The sequence below is a fragment of the Desarmillaria tabescens genome (genome assembly GCF_030435595.1).
Source record: "Desarmillaria tabescens strain CCBAS 213 chromosome Unknown EV420scaffold_30, whole genome shotgun sequence".
Classification (NCBI taxonomy): domain Eukaryota; kingdom Fungi; phylum Basidiomycota; class Agaricomycetes; order Agaricales; family Physalacriaceae; genus Desarmillaria; species Desarmillaria tabescens.
In genome coordinates this window covers 319,707-341,215 of record NW_026848329.1, presented here as the reverse complement: position 1 = coordinate 341,215, position 21,509 = coordinate 319,707, and the positions used below count along the sequence as shown (strand labels likewise).

The following is a 21,509-nucleotide window of genomic DNA, read 5'->3' as shown; positions in this document are numbered from 1 at the left end:
TTAAAATCAATGCTTAACCACTTTCTTGCCGGATGTAAATCCTATACGAAGATATCATCTACCTATTACCTCGTCGCAACACATCTACAGAACCTAATGCCTATCAAGCAACTAGTTGTGTATGAAGTGTATTAACTAAATGCGTGGATATTGCGACCGAACTACTAGTAAACACTTCATATACTCATCAGGCCATAGTATGATACAACTTGCATACTGACTAGTAGTGTACTAAATAAATAAAAAGAAAGCATATTCTAAGCCTACACCGGAATAACAGTCTCTTGCATTTCAATTTTCATCTTCAAACCTCAGAATCTGCGCATCCTCATCAACAGGAATATTCCTATAGCCTCTCCGCGTACGGAGGCTAGCACCCGCCGACTCGACATGCGAGACGATCCACTCCCATGCGATCCCCGCAACACCAATGACGAACCAGGGAACAGACGCGAGGGTTTCCATAACGCCCCCGTTGCTCCCACCGTAATACGGTCCGCCATCTCCAGGAAGTCGGATGTGTCTACAAAACCCCCAGAGTAAGCAATCAGACAATAGAAGAGGAAAGGATGAACACACCCTCTCGCCATCCCGCTTCGTCGGTAGTACCAGTATCCAACAAGTGCGGTGAACATGAACGGAATCAGGATGACGAACCACCAGAAGAGAGGTCCATGTGCTCTGAACCCAGGACATGAATGCCTCGTTCCGCGATCCGGTCTGATCCCATTCTCACAGCTCGAGTAAGGAATCTTCCGGTACGCAGTCCTTTCATACCAAAACTCCTCGTCATTTTTGCACGAGTCATCGTCAGGGAGAGGCGTCGTTCCGGGCACCAATACACATTCATCGTTGACATTCTTGGCGTAGTTGAATTCACTACGCAGGGCATGAGAAAAGCATAGAGAGATGGGAATATATAACTGACCACTCGAAATCAGCCTGCGTGCACGGACAGTTGTTGACCACCCGAACGGCGGCCTTGGGCTGATCACCCACTACACAGTTTGTCTCGCGTACTCTGCGGTGGTACAGTGTCTGACAGAATCGTCATCAGCAGTTCTAAAAGCAAGAGCAAGATTCTTTCCTACCTGACGACCGAACAAGCACCTCTCTGACCTTTCTTGGCTTGGGCTCCAGAGCTCAAAGTCATCGTGCCCTGGATCCTCGACGCTCAGTTCACCTAAAAGTCACGTTAGTCACTACCATATTAATAAGTAGAAAAACTTACAAGGCTTCCTCGTCAACGCACTGAAGTCAAGATGCACTGCAACCGAATTCAACGAGCGCGGATACTGCGCCAAGAGAATGAACCTTCGACTCGTATCGGCAGGAACAGTAACAATCGACGTCACTCTCATCTTATCCTGCGTGAACCGGTACTCCCTCCAGTTCTTGCCCTCGTCAGTACTGAACAACACATGATCCGTAGGCTCCTCGTCATTTGCCATAATCAGAATAGACCCAGAATCGCCAAACTCCCAGAGATGCGCATCCTTGTGAACCTCCTCCCAACTGAATCCGGCATCCCGACTGAGGAAGGTGTCACTCTGGGTATATGGTGCGAGCAATTCTCCAACGTTGCCAACCGCCATGATTAGTCCTACAATGGAAGGGCTGCTGTACGTCGCCCGTGGATCTCTGCGTTCCGTATACCCGTGCACATGAAGAGCGCAATTCTAGATCAGTGTATGAGCGACAATAAAAACACCGAACAAGAGAAACAAATATACGGTCGTGTCACATCCGTATTTATTTCCTTGCGAATCCAACGGCGGAGGAGGCAGTGGTTTCCAGGTGCTCCCTACAACGAGCACCGTGAGCGATTACACCGTCATGTTGCCACCATCACGTACCATCGTTATGAGTGATCCTCGACTGTAGCTCCTTCCTGCCATGGACAGTCGCATCCCCTGGGTTGGACACCACATTGACGAGGGCAATCCCATCGAGACCAATCATCTTTTCGAAATCGACGAATCCACGATCATCGCGGTTCACATTTTCCAGAGCGATTCCAAAGTATGTTCCATTAGAGTTGGATTTCAGGATAGTACCCCAGTACGGACTAGGGGGCTCGGACATCGTCATGTGCAGGAAGAGAGATCCGGTCGAGGATTCCAGGACAGTGTAAGCCTAGATCAAAGGTTAGCAATAAGAAAAATGGTACTCGCTAATGTGCACGTACATGCGCCTCCGGGTGCATACTCGGTGGGAACAGCCCGGTGGCAAAGTTGACACCATCAAGAGATACTTGAAGATCCAAGGAATGCCGAGCAGGTAACAACTACAGGATGATCAGTCTAAATCATCGCAAAACATCGCTTCGAAGGGCTTACCTCAGCTACGACCAAGAACTCTGAAAACTTAGCAAACCCTACGACCTCGTTAAACAGTTTCTTCTTCTTCTTGAAGTACTGCTGCCCCTCAACCAACTCTAGAGGGTTATCATTCTGGAAAAACCTCTGCGATCCTCCCTTCTTCTGGTAGGACTCGCAGAGAATCTCCGTCGGGTCAGCATTAAGCTTCGTATCAATCGCCCAGGCGCAGTTGACAACATAGTTCTCCACGAAATACCAGTTACGTCCGTTATCACGAGTATATTGTGCTTCGGCATGACAGTCGTCGAAGATGTTGTCGCAGTTCTTGTTCCCAATCCAGATGAGTTTGTCTGAATCAGGGTGGAAACGGAGGACCTGGGCACGGAAGGTATTGGGTGGTGTCGGTGCAGAGAGAGGGTTCCAAGTCCGTCCTGTATCGGTAGTAGTGTAGTATTTAGTACCGCTTGTGATAAGATAAGCGCGATCTGAGCTGTATGGGTGGTGGTAGAACGCCAAGAATGACTCCTCAGGAAACAAATGATTCCATGTGTAGCCCTCGTTGCTTGACTGCCAGATTGAGTTATCTTCCAGCCTTACGAGGATCGTCTGCGGAAGCAAATGAGTAGCTGCATGGAAAATAGCTGGAGCCTACATACCGTAGAGTCTTTGAAGTACGAGTGTTGGACGATGGCTGCAGGGAATTCAAACTGAACATTCATGAGTAAAGATCAGACCCGCGATGCAAAAGGAGACGTACTGTCTGATGGATGACTTCACCCTCCTGGGGTTGAGCTATATCATATTGCACTCAGCGACGTCCAGAGAAATAGTAGAGGATTGCATACCAGAAGAACATGGTTTATCAATCGGGGCATCCTTCGTACCGCCTGTACACGTATTTCCGGGGATCTTCCTCCAACCAGACGAACCCTTGTACGTCATGTTTGGTCTAGGACAAGTACCGGCAGAAATAGGTTCAGGACCCGTCGGCACGCATTGGTCGCCATTGCGCACAAAATTGAAGTCGCTGAACCAGATATGAGTTGGGCCTAGCTAACGATAGCAAGTAAGAAACCGCGTACCACTCGTAATCGGCATCCACACAAGCGCAGTCCTCCTCATGTTCGACGGGATCCGTGAACTTCTCCCCGACATAACAGTCCGCATCCATCTTTCTCCGCTTGTACCATTGCTATGACCAGACATCAATCGACGAGGGCTTTGAAAGCGATACGAGATAATCATACCTTGTGTCCCATCAGGCACTCGCTTTGTGCAGGCCTAGCATACCACTCTTCGAAGTCACCCGCCTCGCACTTTCTCAAACGTGTATTTGCAAAGTCAAGGAAGACAACCACGAATCGACCGATACTCTGACTCTGGTCCTTCCTCGCAACTTGACCGACAAGAAGGAACTTTTGTGAGGTCGAATCCGGAACAGTCGTCAGCGCGCGCGCCCGAAGTCGAACACCAAAGTTGTACTCCTTCCTGCATGGTGATATGATCACAGTGCAACAACAAACGACGGGCCGCTTACCAAGTCTGTCCGAAATCAGTAGAATAAGAAACTGAATCTATCCCATCTTCGTCGTTTACGGCAACTATTACGCTTCCGGAATCACCGAACTCGTATTTTTGGGCGTCGTGACGAACCATCTTCCAGTTCACACCGGCATCTGTGCTGATGAAGGTGTCACAGTCCTCATAGTCCTTCAGCGTCTCTCCAATGCTTCCAACACCCATCATGAGTCCTGGCGCAGGAGATGAGAAGATGCGACCAAAGTTGTGAGGGGTAGTGACGGAGTGCAGGTGAAGCGAGCATCTACCGGTATCACCCGTATTGCAACTAACACTTTGACCATCGACATTGGTCGATGGAGCTCGAACGGGGGCCCACGAACGGCCGTCGTCAAATGTGATAAGCGTCTTGAGCAACTTCTTCGCACCGCTGCCCTCCACGACGTCTGCATTGGAGACAATGTTGGCAAGACCAACACCTTCAACACCGTACAGCCGCTCATAATCGACGAATCCCGCCTCGTTCCGGTTCGTGTCCTTCAAGCTCTCTACAAAGAATGTTCCGTTTGAGTTGCTCACGAAGAGCGTCCCGATTCTTCCTTGATCCTGCAATACAACATCAATCGCCAGAGAATGTGTCGTAGACTCAACGATCGTGTATGCGTTTTCCCTCAGTTGTGCTGATGACGCATGCGGGAACTGCGCTTTTGCCCACGTCTTGGTATCCACGGTGACGTACAGCAGCATGTCCCCGTTGCTTCCAGAAGAAAGGTCTTTAAGAGCCACAACCGCGAACTTGGACACGATGGCAAACGCAATGACACCCTTGGCATTCTTGCCGATGCCCATCTCCTCTACGCGTATGTCGTCCTTGAAAAAGTCGGTACTTGAGAAGAGTCTACTGGAGGAGAGTGTATGGGAGCCACTGAGAGATGAAGAATCGAACGCTACGCAGTAGATGAGGTCGGGGGGGGCTTCGTGCTTGAAATCGGCGGTGCTGTGGGCAAACTGGCATCGGGAAGTCTCGATAAGTAAGAGCTTTGGCTCATCACTGAAGGCCTCTTTTGTATAATAAGTCTGTATAGCAGTTAATAAACCATCAAAACAAAGCAAAAATTGCATACCTCGTCATGACAAACGTTCCCCCACCCTATCCTTTCGCAGGAAGTTCCTTGGTACAAAATATATCCGTATTTCTTGGGATCAGAATGGAAGGAAAGCGGCTTATAGACAAGCGCTGGCGGAATGGGCATATCAAAGGCTCGCCATGTCTTGCCTCTGTCTTCCGTACGGTAGTGTCGCGTCCCGCGAGTCAATACGAAGGCCTTCACGCAACGTGAGCAAATTTTCCTTCGCTACCGATATAGCAATGTAATTATACTTACATATTGGTTGTCAAAAGGGTGCTCGATGACCATTGTCGCATCTCCCTTGGGTATGTCGCTGGCTATATGCCACGACTTGCCTTCGTCCTGTGTAACGTACACATTTCCGTCCACCGGGTCGAAATATATTGCAGTCTATACAAAATAACGCTTATCGTCAGTCGCCATCCTCGCGCCACGAGACTGCATACATACCTCAGTATCATCGAAGAAAAACAGTCGTCCTGGGAGGTTTTGGAAGGAGGTTATCGAATGTGTTGGGTCGGCAGCTAGCACAGAGAGCGCAAGAAGCGCAAATAAGGAGAGAAAAAGGTATGCGACCGGCTGTCGCAGAATCATGGTGGTGGAAGGAAAGGTGAACGGAAAAGGCAGGAGACGCTGCGCTGCGTAACACGCAGGCAATTTGGGTCACGTGGACGGGACCTGGCACCTCGTACAGCCACCGGGCGCTTTTCCAATTTCTGACCAGTGATTGATGGTAGCCTACAACGACATTGCACGAACACTTCCCCTACGTTAAAATCGCAGTACTCTTTCAGTCCTAACTCTTGCCGAAATCAAGTTCGTACATGTAAAGACTCATACTTAGTGCCTCTGACTACCGGGCAAGCTACTGCTATCGAGACGCCTTGAATTTGGATCGAGACCGTCTGATTCGAGGGTGATGTCTTTTCGGTATACACAGGAATGTAGCATAGACATCACCTGATGCCCCGCTCTTTAAACATATTGGTTTCCTTGGAATATGGCTCCCGGCATCAAGTAGCATCCCCTGTGTACGTGCTACACAGCAGGTAATTGATAGAAATCTGCTCTATCTCAACTTGTTTGTTCACTACGCTGATTGATATATCTCTGTCACATTGTATGAACCAATGATACTGATCCGCAAAGGAAACCCGCAAAACAAGTTCATCCTGCCGCGATGACCAGTGATGGGAATGCTTGCGTCCGCGATATCGCTAGCGCTCCATCAACTTTCTATGCCGTTTGCAGGGAAACGGTGATTTTTTTAAAAACAACCGATAGTCATCTCTCTTCGCGGAAATCATACCATCCATCATGTTCACTATACTTTCGCTGCTGCGCGCCTCAGGTTCCCAATAGTTCTACCACCCTCCAACTGCCAGTTTCGACACGGGAAATACAATTACGATAATGAAGTACAATTTTCCTCCAACATCGTCATCCACCGTCCATGACGACGATAACTACTCCGATGACTCCCCATCCCCATCAAATACACATCCTCAGTATATTTCACGATATCTCCCGAGAGTTTATGGGGTCTGATGCGACGGCCCGCTCTCGCGAAATCTTGCGGAACCTCACGAGACCTCTGAATATAATCTAGGCGTACCTAGCTTGGCAGCTCGATAGATACTTGCGGTATTCGTGACTTGTGTGCAATACCTAACCGGGCCAAGAATTGCAAATTCTACATATGACGCGTCATAATCTAAGTATGACGTCCTTCAGAGGTTAATTAGACAGAAAAAAGAGTGATTGTATTAGTTCTGCGGTCGGCACGCCATATAACAGGACTTAAAATATTCTGTGTAAGAACCTGTCCCAAAGGCGAAAACGGGCGATCATAGGTTACACTCATAGAAGTCCAGTAAATCAGACCTGAATATAACGAAATCTAAAAAAAATCGAGTGAGATACAATCTAAGGAGCAGGAAAGTAATAAGGAGAAGTTTGCGACACGCAATGAACGTCGTGCGATTTATCAATATGTTTTTTGAGGCTTTCTGGGCGATCGTAGGCTCTTGAACAGCCGAGACACAAAAGCTTCTCCATGAAACCTTTATGTTTTGAGCTCCTGACATGAGAATACAAATGCGGCAGATTGTCCGTCGTGAACGAGCACGTCTTAAGCGGGCAGACAAGTCCACTCAAAAACCTCGCATGCGTCGCTGCGTGGGCTACTCCTTCCTTTACCGTGTCAAAATACATATCACACTGACAACATGAACACCTGAAGGGACGGCTAGGGTCAGTCGACATTGTAGGGAACCTGAAGAATCAATAAGGTTTGTGTCGAGGGCAGAAGGAACACGGGGACATACTTAGATTTATCTTCAGGTTTTGGTATGTTACCGATAGTCATCCTGTACCCACCTGCAATTGGATCTACCATCGTTTGTTTCGTCTTTTTAGTGCGTGCTGGACCCGGACCAGCCGTTGTTTTCGTCTATAAAGCACCATAAGTCGTATGAACGACAGAGAAACGCTGAGTGGAAATTATACATACATTTTTGTTACTTGTCGACGGCATCTTGCAATTCTAAGCTGGGGTTAGTGTTTCCTGAACAGAGAGAAGATTAACCTGAGTAGAAAATAAATGGAAAACTCAATGAAGAGATGTCACTGGAGCTGCACAGCAACACGTAGTAGAGTGAGGTGTAGGTTAAAGATGAACAGTCCGTGCGCAACGACAAATTTTATATTACACGAAATCTGTATGCCTGACACACGTGATCGCGATTGTACTCTGTAAATGCCACGCCGATCGACTGATTTTAATTGTCTGTCTTGTCTCAGGTCCGTCCTTCGTTACTATTGGAAATATTGGACCATTATCCAGTGACTGAGAGACAGTGCATTAATGATCATGGACAAATCTTGAATGTTGGTGGTGGTGGTGGCGGTGTGAAATTACCATCCAGATGCCATCGAACCAAGACACTGAGGACGCAACGGATTATAAAATTGCTCTAGAAGCAATGGACGAGAAGGCGATCAGGCACGTCCTACAATAACCGATCCTTGAAATTATTTCCGATGCGAATTGAAACCTTGAGCAGCTAGACGAGAGAGATGCGACGAGAAGGTCGCCGACTCGGTGGCATGACTGTGGTGTGCTAGAAACCGTTTATTTCGGGTTATTTATGACAGGGATCACTAATAAAGTGGCATAGTCATAGCTATGCAGATATCGCAATGACGAAAGATGTTGATCGCTTCAAATGTGATAGTAGCCTGTAGTTTCTTACGCTTGTTACCCGGAGCTTATCCACCCAATACCAGATCCAAACTCTATTGACAGAGGGGCTCTATTCCCCCACCTTTGGCTCTCGCTCTGTATTTGATACTACAACGAAGTGAAGACTGAAAAGAATGTATTCGCAATGTGTATATTATAACAACCATTAAACTACGATACCAACAGGAAAACCATAAAAACAACAGTTGCAACAAATCTAAATGTCCTCTCCAGGCTTCATACTCCAAATCTCCATTACCGTCTTCCCCGCCCTACGGCACATAACCGCAAGGGTCTCCCTATCCCTCCCATACGCCACCTTCCACACACTCTCACTAGCCTCAGTCAAATCCCTCACATGGAGCCCCGTATCAGTCTCAAACAACTTCACCCTCCCGTCGTTTCCACCTGTCACCAACCACCGCCCATCAAACTGCAAACTTGTCACGCTAGAGTCGTGCGCAGCGATACGGTGCAGAACGTTGTATGATGACAGTGAAAAAGTAATCACTCGTCCGTCAGACCCACCCGTTGCGAGGATCGTAGGCGACAGCTGGAGCTGGCAGACAAGCGCCGTGTGTCCTTGAAGCATAGCAATGCAGACGCTGGAGGGAATATATCAGTCATTGTCAATCGACGTGCGGTGAACGTACCCAGTCTCGGCATCCCAAACTCGAACAGTGGTATCTAGACCCCCAGAGGCTATACGTACCCCGTCAAACGCGACGGAATATATCTGATGATAGTGTCCTCGCAAGACATGGATGCACCGGCCCGTATCGACATTCCATACCTAGATATCCATCAGAACAAGCACAATAAAGAGAGGCCGAACGAACCCGGCAAGTATGATCATAGCTCCCACTGACGGCCCTATTCCCATAGACATCCAGACACCTCACGCTATCATGATGCCCACCCAACACTCTCAGCATCTTCCCCCTCTGCACATCCCACACACGCAGCGTCGAATCCCGAGATCCACTCACTGCAATCGGTCGATTCTGCAGCATCTTGATGCACCGAATCGTCGATGTATGACCATGCAAGACGTATATGCAGTATCCCGACTTTGCATCCCAGACCCGTATCACTTTGTCGCAGCCCCCGCTGACGACGAGCGAATTCGGCTGGCCCCATCCTTCCGACGCACCACAGACCCCAAAGTGCGGGTTCTCAGTGTCGTCGTCATCATCTTCGTCCTCGTCTAAACCTTCTAAACCGAGGGCGACTCGTAGCGAATGAGGAATATTCCACTCCTCACCATCCTCCTCCATAGCCATGCTTCCCGATTCCTTCTTCCTCCTTTTCCCTCCGCAACTGACGAGACATACTCCCCAGACGCCGGATTCGTGGCCCACAAGCGTCCGAGCCAAGACACCCGTACGGGCGCTAAAAACGTGTATTCGCGAATTTGCAAGTCCCACCACCACCCAATCATCATCCAAAGCGATGGAGGTGATAACGCCATTCGTTGGGTTGACTACCGGCACACGGTGGGCACGAAGCAGACGGCCGCTGTAGCGCCAATTCATCACTGGAACATTTGTTAGCAATTGTGGCAGACATGGAGAGGAACGAGCTCACTAGTCGAGTACGAGTGCTTGAAATGCGATCTGTAGGAAAGAAAATAGGCGAAGGAGGAAGACGACGATGCGCTGGAATGGTGTCTGTGCTTTCTCTTTCCCTGCCTCCAAAATTCCTCCTCCTCATCCCCAACATCCCGTATCACTCTCTGCACCGGGGAACCAAACTCCCAAAGCCTACACATCCTCCTCCACACACCCTCGTCCTCCACCAGCTTCCTCCAATGCCGGCTCACTTGCGAAGCCCTTGCCAGCGTCTTGGGGTCGTCCACCCAGCTCAAGATATGTAGCGCTAGCTCCGTTGGGAGGGAATAGAGGAAATCGCGTTTGAGCAAAGGCGCTATCGTCGTGGAGATATACAGTAGTTCTGTCGGGGTGCAAGTAGAAAGGAGCGCAGATATGTACTGACGGCGGAGAGTCGGCGTTTGTGGAAATGGTGACAAGGACATTGCAACGTTCGGTGGTCCAGGCGATGGTGCTGGTGTCGGCGGCGACGCTATAGGCATGTACAACGTCGCCCTCGTAGGTTGGTTCTCCATGAATCCCGAGTAAGCTGGCCCTGAATCGTAGGCGTCTTCCATGCCAAACAATATAAACAATCCTGTAGCTCTAATCAGCTATTCGATCCCGAAATCGCAGTTAAAGTAAAAACGCACGAAAAAAGGTCCGTGGCAATTAAATCCGAGTCCGTCTGCAGCTGCCGGTTATAATAAGATGGATTCCTTCCACGTTCGTCGCGATTAGACGACAACGGATGGCGGTACCCTGTAACTGACGACGGGAGTGGTATCCGCTTGGTCTACTGGGTTGATATATAAATATTACGAGATCCGTGGGCAATTAGATAGTGTGTAAACGCCCCCCCAAAACGATAGAGGCCAGCAGGACAGGGAAGCAACCTATATAGGGCAACATCAGCCTGAGTACCGCCGCCGTAGACGTTTATCTTACCAAGAAAGCTATTATACACCACCTTTGGCCCACCGAAGGCAATGAGAAGAGGGGGGAAAGGAAAGTGCCTGCTGACGATGATGAGAGTTTGAAATGAAATGTAAGCTCTGGAACTGGGGTTAGGGTTCGGAATTCGGAACAGAGTTTGATCAAATCGATATTATTGGCTACCAGATCTTCTTCCTGACGTAGCTTCAACGTCAACGGAGAATTGAAAGTCGCAAATGGACCAAGAATCAAATGCTGCCGCACCCTGTTTCATGGAAAATTTGAATCATCTCTTACGATCCTCTCCTCATGACTCTGAGAGTCGAGACTCGAGAGTGATCTTCTGTCAGAATCCTTGTCGATACAACGACAGGCATCCACTTGAGTCCTGTCGGAAGGGGCTAGGCTCAAGCCCATGAAAATCTAAGTTGATAAGCAACCCCAGATTTCCAAAAGGGTATCGATAGCGGACGCAAACAATCATAAGATCATCAAGAAGATTAAGTTGGGTGATGCGTTAGACTGCAAGAAGCTAAGGATAAATAATACTCCGACCTCTACTCATTACACAAAAAAAACCTCAGTTCTTTCCAAACCTATAGGCCGGGCTTTCCTTCTCTAAAAATGCCCACATCAACTTCTCCTTCCACCCCTTCTCCTTCCAATCATTCATGCTTTCAGGGAACTCATCAATGACGCCGGGTGCCGTACAGTCATGCGCAATCAAAACCAGAATATCTGGGCTCGCGTCAAGCTTGCCTAGTTTGGTGATTGTTTCACTGGCAGTCTCCGGATCAGCATAGGCCGATTTTCCAGACGGAACAGAGAGGAGAGGAGTGGTACGCGAGGAGACAGAAGCGTCTCCTAGGGACTCGAGAATACGCCCAGGGCAGAGGAAGTCCTTATGGAGGTAAGCTGTAGGGCGGAGCTGGCCGGGATGGTGGCAAGAATCACCACCTAGTAGCACGAATGACGTCGGAGTGACTCGGGCGAGGGCAGCAATGTGTCCGGGTTGATGCTTTGATCCATGATAAGTACTTCCCAGATCACGTTCTTGAAAGCACTCACCCCCGGAGAATTGAGAATGTACAAACTGCCATCGGAGAAGTAATCGAAGGCTTCGTATTCCCCGATAGTAAGCGCGAAATCTTTAACCGCGAGTTGTGTCACTTTGCGGCCTCTATAGTGAGGTGGTCGTTATTCGTCATATACAACATGCAGAAATAAGTATACTGACGCAAAATCCGTCTCGAGGAGGGGAGACTCTGGAGTGGTAGGGAAAGTATGAGTATCCAGGCCAGGACCAATGACAAGTTCCGTGGTGCTCGGAAACTTCGACATGTCGCCTGTGAATTCTGTTAACTGATGAGCTTTGGTGATCAAGTTAAACGACAATACCAGTGTGATCCAGATGACTATGGCTGAGAAAATTGAACGAGAATGAGCTATACTCGCAGTCAAACAACAAAGACATTTACCTCCAAATGACTGTATTGATAGTCGCTGGGTCGATCCCGCCCTCCTGAAGTTTCTGGAAAACGTCCATATCAACAGACATCCCAAAGCCGTGAGTTTTCCACAACGTCAGCAATTGCTGAATCGCAGGGGGGAAACTCTCCTGGTCTTTGCGCAATCCCAAATCGAACATGAGACGTTTCCCCGTAGCCTTATGCTCAATAAAGCAAGCGTAGATAGGCGCCGTCATTGTTTCGTAACCCGGAAGAACTGGCTCGAGGAAATGGGCTGCAGGGAGGATCGTTGAAGGAGCACCAACGTTCATGGCTTTGACAGTCACGATTGACTGAGAAAATGGAATACCGAGATCGACATATGAAGACATGGCGGTGTGATATTAGAGGACCCTTCGATGTGTCGGCCTTTTATTCATAGTAGTTATTCAGTCACGAATATAGCTGTGGGACCTGAAACTCCGTCACCCCGAGTATGCGTATGGCATCGGCAGGTGGAATAGGCACCAGAGCTTCTTTAGTCAGGCATGGGTCACTTGTTGCGACTGACAGTCGTCGTGGAACAGTGAGGCCAACGCGGGACGATGCGAAATGCGAAATAAAGCACCATCTCATTGGTCAATGTGATCGTGTAGAACCGGCGCATTAATCAGGCGAGCGTTCCTATTATTCACGCATTATTAATAGATGACAATTGCCGCGACGTTGATCGCGTAGGTGCGAAAGACACGCAGGCGGTCGGCCCGAATGCACCCGAAGAACCGAATGAAAGATCGAAACAAGTCGACTTCGCGAGTTTTGAACGACCAGTAATGCATGCGCATCCCTTTGATATCTCAGACACAATCCCCAACGCCACTGCGTGTTGATTCTCATGGCGTACGCAGAACTAAGAGTTGAATTTCCGAGAACCGCCTGGACAAGGGAATCGTGTAAACACTGATGAACGTCGAGTATTCATCTTCGAAGAGCCAGATGAGAGCACTGGCATACACCTGACCAGACTTGGTGTGACGAATTGAGAGCAGGTTTTTAGGATGTTCAGATCCAAAATGCCAGAAGAAAGGGCAGACGACATTGCTTGTGCGTACTGAGCTTTGTATCAGACGTATGTTCTTCATTCAACGACCCGCCTTCGCTGGAAGGAATAAGACTTCCCGACGGTGCTGGGGCAGGCTGGTGGGCTGTCATGGTTTCGATGCCGCCAGTCGCTATAAGGGGAGTTGTGAACAGCAGCTAACCTGCTTTTGTACCAATCATGTTCGCCTCGTACGCACTCCAGCTCCTTCATTTGATTGTATCCCGAGAGTTGTTTCTCAATGAGCTTCTAGAGCTAGGAGTTTTGGGTGATAAAGTATTACGTTCATTCAACGACTGTTCTAGTGTAGCGAGTCCCGGATCAGAGGCCACGGAACGCTGGGCCAGGAAAGTGTCAACAGTAACTACACCAGGAGCAGGTGGGAGCGTATTAGTTGAGGAAGACTGGAGTAGCAGTGTATCTTCCGGAGCCACGTTGTCGAGCCTTCACTCCGGTTGAAGTCGCCTGGACAACACTCCACACAGATCGACGACCTTCAATGGATGTATCAACGACTGCTGGCGCATCGAGGCTAGCAGGTCCACTCGCATCTGTGGATCCTGAGCGAACTGCAAGTCCATTCTATGCAGTGGGAATAATTTCTCGGAATTTGGTGTTTCCTGGTTTGGTATTGCTCATAGTGAATGACAGCACCACTTGAGCTTCACCGGAGCCATCTGTAGCATTTTGTACCGGAGTTCGATCTGAAATGAAGCAAGTCGAGTGTGGTCGTCGCCGGCAGCGATGAGTAACAGGCACAGTAGCGAAAAGAATGGAGGAAGGAAAGTCAACCCTATGCTCGCGCGATGGCTGATAGGTGTGAGATCGATGGTAGAAGGAAGGGAGGAACCGATTTGGGGGGTTTCAGGAGATGGTACCCTTTTATACTCATCGGGTGGTCCGTGCGCGGACAATGGGCGGGGGATTGGCACTTTGGCGCGTGATTAGCAGGTACAATACGTCATGGATTCGTCATACAGTCGCCATCGTGTGGATGACACCGTCGGCCCTTTCAGGCACCTTTGTCGCGGTCTGCACGAGCAAGACGCTAACAGCGACGATGATGAGGAATAAATCGTTGTTGCAGAACCCTTGCCACGGAAAAATGGACAGAGAAAAGGCTAGTGACAGCATTCTTTATCTTCTGCACGAAAAATGAAGTACATGTATCGAGAGACAGAAAGCGACGTACGTTTTTGCGTCACTCAAGACGTTGAGTCGAACATGGCGAAAGCGTTGCTAATATATGCTCCCCACCATCCGAATCTTGAGTATATATGGCCTCCACTGCCTTCAATCTCCTCGAAGAATAGTGACCAGGATTCCTAAGAGACGAATGAGCATGTCGCGTAGAGGCAAGACACGAAGAAACCCGGGGCTCAATACTTATCGACGAAGATCTGTGTTGGCGCTTATTTGCTCGCTCGGTTAACTCGGCCCGACTTTCTTCTGACTACTATTTTCTCTTACTTCAGCCTCTGCCTGTATACTTTATTTAATCTGGGCAGCTGCAAGCTTAGTTCTGTTAAATCATCTGTGTACTGTAAAGAAAGAGTCCGGCTTTCTTCCTCCGAAGTGATCATCCTATTGACAGTCTCATGCTTGCCGCATATTGTGAGCACTCGTAAATAGCGTACCTTCGTCGCTTTCCACATCTCTATAACTGGCATTACTCTTGAAACTATGGTTTCGGGAAAGACCAAGTACGCCGTATCACTGTTCTTTCGTGACGACTTTCACCGGCATTCTTTCCACCAATCATGCGTCTTCATCGGTAATTCCAACTAGGATTTCCTATAAGTACTGCACGTAAGAAACATTTGCTCGTACTATAGGGCTATGAGATCACTGCACTGCGTCATAAATACAACTACTGCTGGGCCGTCGATCGAGTCATACGATATCGTATAAGATACAAACTCCTTGAAACAAATATCCACCTTTCTCGGTACCCTGAGCGGTTCAAGGGGCCGTCTGCATCGGAAGCGCATTCTGACCGGACTGGTACCGATCTCGACACACGGAGATGAATTGGCAGGTCATGTACTGGAGGCAGTCATTGCATATACTTGGAAGTCAGAGCATGGCAGTACGCGTCTTGACTTCCTTCTCTTTCCTATATATACTGATACGTGGATTGGCCTCAGTTTCCAGCAGCACAGCCCAGGTTTCTGATGCGACAGCTTCAACGCCGATCCTTTCGACGATGCTGTGCTACCTAGCCGTCTCGATACCCACCGTGCCCGTATTATCAGCCTAACTGTGCACTCCAAACACGAAATACCCCCTGAGTATCTGGATTTCTTTGGGTTGCGCGCTGTTGCTATGCAAGTCCGTTGCCTTATATATGCAAGACGCAGTGCCTCTGCTCATCCGCAATGTATCAGCTGCCGACTTGAAACCGTTGCACTCAAACTGATGCCGGCATGCATAGTAACAAGTCTTTGTGGGTCCTCATGAAATATTCCGTTCTTGTGGACATGTGTACTTGCTAAATTGCTAATCCCTGCATTTACAGGTGTATCAGTCCCCAGAATGGTGGTATCCTTTCAGATCATTTGCGTCTACGTTGTTTATATCAAAATAGCTCTGACAGTCGAGGCGCTCGTCCTAATACAGTAACGGAATAAGCGAATGTATTGTTGTCCTGTCTGCTCCACCACCTGACCCATCTCCGTGATGCCCATGGTCACTAAGTGGGTATCAACCCCGCATTTAACGCTTAGCTTTCGTCCGGTCGTTTTAAGATGTTTATGATGGTCATCTGGCAGCTCTCTACGAGTCCGACACCTATTCAAAAAGGCGGCATGGTTCAAGAAAGTGCTCTGCCTGTTGTACTCAAGATGACTTATATCGCAACACTGACCGCCGCGCCCCGTGGTTTTCTTATTGTCCAACTAATGACCATGTTCCAATCATTATTAGTGAGTTGTTACTGTTAAGCCGACTATTGTTCTCATCGTGATACTTTTAAAAGCTCACGATACGGCGTGTTACTACCCCGGAAGACATCGTCAAGTCGCTATTACCGATTTCAAACCGCATTCTCACTCTTATATCCCTGCTTGGGTGCCCAAGGTCATATACAGACAACTCCTGTATCCAAGTGCATGTACCGTCTTCATCTTAAAGATAGCTATCGCTTACTTCTCGTTTCAGATCCCTTAAAATTGTCAAAGAAAAAATGCTAGCTGCAAAGCGAGACTTCGGTGGATATAGACAGTTTACCAAACGCGGGGCCTTTCGAACTTACCTCCGTGAGATGACCGATGAAATCAAGGATATGATAGCTTCTTTCCTAGCAGCAAGACTTCCACTCTCCCCTTAAGTCGCGTCGAACTGATGTTCAAGTTTGTAGGCATGGACCCGTCATCCTAACGAATGCACCCTATCAAGGATATGTCTTGAGGAGACGACAATACACAGCCGTGTATGGGAGCTGATGAAAGATTGCGCCGTCTCTGAACCAAGAAAGCGGCATTCGGCATTTATTTTAGAACAGTTCTCAAATGCTCTGCTTCGTAAACAGGGCTACGAGGCACTGGCTGGATAGATAACATGTCTAATTGAAATAATAGACACAACATACTATTGAGCGAAGCCCCTTCGAGCGATCTTCAATGTGACTGTTCGGGAGCCGACGCGAAAACGAGACAAGTAGCCCAGGTGTCCTAACCAAATCTAAATGCCGGGCTGTCCTTCTCCAAAAAGGCCCACATCAATTTATCCTTCCACCCTTTCGCCTTCCAGTCATTCATACTCGTCGGAAACTCATCAATTACACCGGGAGCGGTGGAATCGTGTGCGATCAATACCAAGACATCCGGATTAGCGTCAAACCTGCTGAGTTTGGAGATTGTCGCGAGAGAAGTCTCCCGATCAGCATATACTGGTGATCCAGACGGAACAGAGAGGAGAGGGGTGGTACGCGAGGAGATGGAAATGTCTCCCAGGGACTCGAGGATACGCCCAGGGCAGGGGAAGTACTTGTGGTGGTCAGCTGTAGGCCGGAGCTCTCCAGGGTGATGGCAAGAATCACCACCTAATAATACGAACGACGTCGGAGTGACGCGGGCGAGGGCAGTGATATGTCCTGGCTGATGCTATTTTATGATGTGAGTAAGCTCCCCCTTTCTACAGGTTATGGCAAAAAGGGCTCACCCCTGGGGAATTAAGTATATAGAAACTACCATCAGAAAAGTAGTCAAAAGCTTCGTAGTCCCCGATGGTAACCTCGAAGTCAGTGAGGTTCAATTCCGTTACTTTTCGTCCGCTGAAAATAGGCCAATGTTAGTAGTATGCAAAACGTTAATCAGCACTAAAACACTTACGCGAAGTCGGATTCGAGGAGGGAAGAGTCAAGTGTACTGGGAAAGGTGCGCGTATCCATGCCGGGACCAATCACAAGTTCGGTGCTGCTAGGAAATTTCGACATATCACCTATGGATATTATTAGTACCAAACAGCGACCAAATTATGGATCCTAGCAAGATACCACAATGATCCAAATGGCTATGACTAGAACGACACATTTTCATTAGCTCAGCTCGATTTTCAAAGACAGGCAATTTACCTCCAAATAACAGCATTGATAGTCTCTGAGTCGACCCCGCCTTCCTGCAGTTTCTCGGAAACACTCTTATCAGCAGATATCTCGAACCCTTGCGACTTCCACAACTTCAGCATTTGCTGGATCGCAGGGGAGAAACCCTCCTGGTCTGTGCGCATCCCCAAGTCGAACATGAGACGCTTTCCTGTGGGTTCGTGTTCAATGAGAAAAGCGTAAATTGGCACGCTGAACGTTTCGTATCCTGGAAGTACAGGATCTATGAAGGCTTCCGCGGGTAGACATGTCGATGATGCGCCGACATCCATGGCTTTGACGGTAACGGTGGATTGTGAAGAAGAAATACCGAGGTCTTTGAATGTAGACATGTTGGTTTTTAGCACCGTAGAAACACTCCTTCCACGTCCTTTATACCCACAATTACACTCGGCCGCGGCCGAATGAGTCATCTACGATATATACGTGCTGTGTAATGCTGATGATGGCATTGGTAAGAAGAACAAACACCGGGCCGCTGCTACGCGTCAGAGAGTACACACGCAAGGCAGCGTCGTTTCCTTTGGACGAAAAATAAGTACAAATACGAGCACCAGAATGAACGTTCGGAGCTCATACAACGTTCAGCAAGTCGTAAAGAAGAGCCTGAACAGCTAAAATACTATTCCATAGCTTGTAAACCTCGGTGGAATCGGATCTAGTCTCTTGCAAGACTAAGGATTCGGCTCATAGAACCCTCCTCGAATCTCTCGGACTACCATTGTGTCTCAGTAAGTCTGTTATAGGATGACATAGTAGCGGAACTCACTTACAATGCTGTTCCTTGACCTGTAGAATACCCCTCTGCCGCAACCTGGGCATCTGCGTTCGAATCCGCTCAGCTCGATTCAGATGCCTAGGGGAGCAAGCTTTACAATGAGAAGGCCACGAACAACGCAATTCCTGACACAGATGTACAAAAATCTCGACACTCTGCAAAGACTGTGATGTTTGCGCATCATTCAAGTACTCGTCCCACATTCTCCTCATCGCGCTCACGATACTGGATATCCAAGCGCACGTGCTTGACTATGGACCTGAATGGGAAATGCTTGTACCATCCATCCACCGGAAAGACATATGCGACAGTGTCGACACGCGAAAGGTGCGAGTTTATACTGACGTCCAGCCGCGCATCATCTAAAAATCAAACACGTTTAATGAACGTCAAAGCAAGATATTGCGACTCACAGCGTCTATTCCAGGTGTCAACAAAGATTGTTAGATGCTCAAGATTTTTGCCAATTTGATTGACAGCCTTCTGAATTTGTAGGAGATCATCAAGTTCTATCCAATGAAACAGTAGAGATAAATGTCGGACCGTGGTTAAATCGAAAGGCGAGCGCTCCCCAAGGAACGGTTGGATGACATAACGACTCATATTGCCCGCCCACGAAGTCAACCGAAGGTTCTCGAGTTCTATGAGCGGATATTCTGGGATTTCACCGGTGTGAAAATCATTCGTAAAGATGGGGTAATCAATGGACAGATGTTTTATGTGAGAGTTTTCTCTGCGAAGAAGGGAGAAAAGTTCCATCACGTCAAGATATTAAACGGGTCTATCTCAACTGTAGATACACTCTGCAGGGAGACAATATTTGACAAGGCAATTGCCACCGCTGGATGGGTAACATGCCAGGAGGTTTGTTCGATCGGAAAGCAGTTGATAGTAACTTGCCGCACTTAGCCAAGGCGGCAAAAGATACGGGGAAGGATGGGTTCCATGCCAGAGTCGTTGTTTGTCCAATGTAGTTGTGAGGATATATCATCGGAAGTGCGAGTATGTCGGTCGTCATAAATACATAAGACCTTGACGAAAGATGAAAGATGGGGGGAATTTTCGAGGAGGGACGAGAATCTGGTGCATGTGTAGACTCTTCCGTTAAGGGGTTCGAATGTCTTCAAGTTTTTCATGTCACTTCGAACTAAAGCGACCGCGTGAAAGATGTAGCTTTGACTGCTGGGCAGAAACGAATGAGTTACCAATGAGCAGGCTCTCAGCACATACATATCGTCATGATTGAAGCTGATTATGTACTCTAGCAGTTCCTGGTAAAGAACAGGCTTCATCTGGTTGGCGCACATGAAATGACAAGAGGAAGAACCGACAATGTAATCGATTGCTTAGTCATCTCAAAAACCGGCCTGTTCCGAGTCGGGCCCTCGAAGTCCGCAATAGCTACATTGCCAAGGCTGATGATCGCTTTTATCACCGGTATAAGAAAGGCCGTTGATGCAAGGTATTCATTACAGTAATGAAAACACAGACGGCGCGACTACTGGATGTATCAATCACTTTTTTCCAAGATATTTATGTTGGCTGAACTGCTGAAATGCTCCTTTTGGATTTCATGCTCCGCTTTCGCCGACCTTCGACGGCCCATTATTTTCTCAAATCTCGGTGTATTGATCATATTGCCCAGAGTTTGGGGAGACTACCTGTAGGAAGATCAACAACGGCTCAAACAGAAGCGTTATGACAGTCGTGCTCTGAGCATGAGGCACAGTTGCCGTGGAATACCACCACAGGCCGCTACATTTTACGTTTGTGCCAGATATAAGGGTCGAGATTTGACACGAAACTGGTGCCCAGAGCCCCAGCAGGAGTGTTGGCACAGAATTATGATCACGGCGGGTCGAAACGGAAAGGCGCGTCGTCCAAAAATGGAAATATGGGACGCGTCGAACACAATCTGTTGTATGATAAGTATGCTTGTTATAAACTTAAAGTAATTACAGCCTGGGATACCTTCAGGGGCAGAAAGAACTCAGAAAGATTGAAGATATTCTGAAATCATAATTTGGAAATCTTGACAAGCTTAAGCCGGTCGTTGAACATCGACCGGTCGCCACCTAGCCCTGTCAGTGCTCTGCTTGATTTAGAATTCACTACAAGTCGATAACGCACCATCGTCAATTTCATACGATGCCAATAAAGAAGCACTGGCGGACTGCAAGATGAATTAATAAGCAGAGCAGACAGTTTCTGAATACCGACACGAACAATAAATTTGTGGCGAATCAACGCCCTATGTCAACTGAATCAACCGTCGAATCGTATGGGTCATTAACGACCGTCAACGGGTCCATGAGCCCAAAATGTAAACGAAACAGACGCGCCTCTATCTTATCCACGTCTCTTTCCGGCGTATTGTTTCAACCACACCTGGCGAGAGAACATTCCCGTCTACGAATTTAAACAGAGTCTTAATGCGATCCGAAAAACCCTCACTAAATGGCACACAACCTTATGTGGTGCTTCATCCAGCTTCCAAGCCCGTCACTGGCACTGTTCTGAGCAATACGAGACACGCTTACACGCACCCGACTTGTGGGTAGTATGGATGAAGCCGGTACATAAGTGGATTATTTTTGGGACAAGTGCATGTTTCCATAATGCTCTGTAGAGTACGGACTTTATCTTCTGTTCTTGGCGTCACAAGGAACAGCAAGCATGTTTTCAATGGGTCTTGACGAGATGCTGGCAGATCCGCCAAAGTGTGTAAATTCCTGAGACGGACGAGAGAAGTGTAGAACACGATGCAGTATGATTGGCGGGTGAGACCAGAGAGAAAATCAATGAAGAAGTCAACGATAGCGTCGAGCTTGTATGAAGTTCTA

The 21,509-nt window shown here is 48.2% G+C and overlaps 4 protein-coding genes across 4 annotated transcripts; all 4 read right to left on the bottom strand.

Annotated features, from left to right (window-relative positions):
- Positions 1-142: 142 nt before the first annotated feature.
- Positions 143-5,564, bottom strand: EV420DRAFT_682279 (vacuolar protein sorting/targeting protein 10; the record flags this gene model as incomplete). The annotated part of the gene is made up of 18 exons (XM_060483073.1): positions 143-523; positions 580-879; positions 929-1,038; positions 1,092-1,183; positions 1,232-1,679; positions 1,734-1,804; positions 1,857-2,136; positions 2,189-2,287; positions 2,340-2,927; positions 2,978-3,028; positions 3,079-3,113; positions 3,167-3,348; positions 3,404-3,513; positions 3,569-3,809; positions 3,859-4,916; positions 4,964-5,164; positions 5,225-5,359; positions 5,420-5,564. Coding segments are annotated over 18 exons (4,378 nt in total), but the record flags the coding sequence as incomplete, so codon positions are not given.
- Positions 5,565-8,331: 2,767 nt separating this feature from the next.
- Positions 8,332-10,855, bottom strand: EV420DRAFT_1558459 (WD40 repeat-like protein). Its single transcript, XM_060473738.1, has 6 exons — positions 10,751-10,855; positions 10,456-10,698; positions 9,801-10,400; positions 9,053-9,750; positions 8,867-9,006; positions 8,332-8,818 (listed from the first exon to the last, which is right to left on the bottom strand). The coding sequence occupies exons 3-6, from the start codon at positions 10,378-10,380 to the stop codon at positions 8,431-8,433; spliced, it is 1,806 nt and encodes a 601-aa protein (XP_060328134.1). The 5' UTR covers positions 10,381-10,400; positions 10,456-10,698; positions 10,751-10,855; the 3' UTR covers positions 8,332-8,430.
- A 337-nt stretch (positions 10,856-11,192) lies between these two features.
- On the bottom strand, positions 11,193-12,725 carry EV420DRAFT_682202 (beta-lactamase-like protein). Its single transcript, XM_060483072.1, has 5 exons — positions 12,217-12,725; positions 12,137-12,159; positions 11,976-12,084; positions 11,807-11,918; positions 11,193-11,756 (listed from the first exon to the last, which is right to left on the bottom strand). Exons 1-5 carry the CDS (start codon positions 12,576-12,578, stop codon positions 11,319-11,321), a joined length of 1,044 nt encoding a protein of 347 aa, XP_060328133.1. The 5' UTR covers positions 12,579-12,725; the 3' UTR covers positions 11,193-11,318.
- Positions 12,726-16,956: 4,231 nt separating this feature from the next.
- On the bottom strand, positions 16,957-18,498 carry EV420DRAFT_1700875 (beta-lactamase-like protein; the record flags this gene model as incomplete). The annotated part of the gene is given in 5 exon segments (XM_060479494.1): positions 16,957-17,388; positions 17,447-17,558; positions 17,617-17,725; positions 17,745-17,803; positions 17,859-18,498. The coding sequence occupies 5 exon segments, from the start codon at positions 18,299-18,301 to the stop codon at positions 16,957-16,959; spliced, it is 1,155 nt and encodes a 384-aa protein (XP_060328132.1). The 5' UTR covers positions 18,302-18,498.
- Between the last annotated feature and the right edge of the window lie 3,011 nt (positions 18,499-21,509).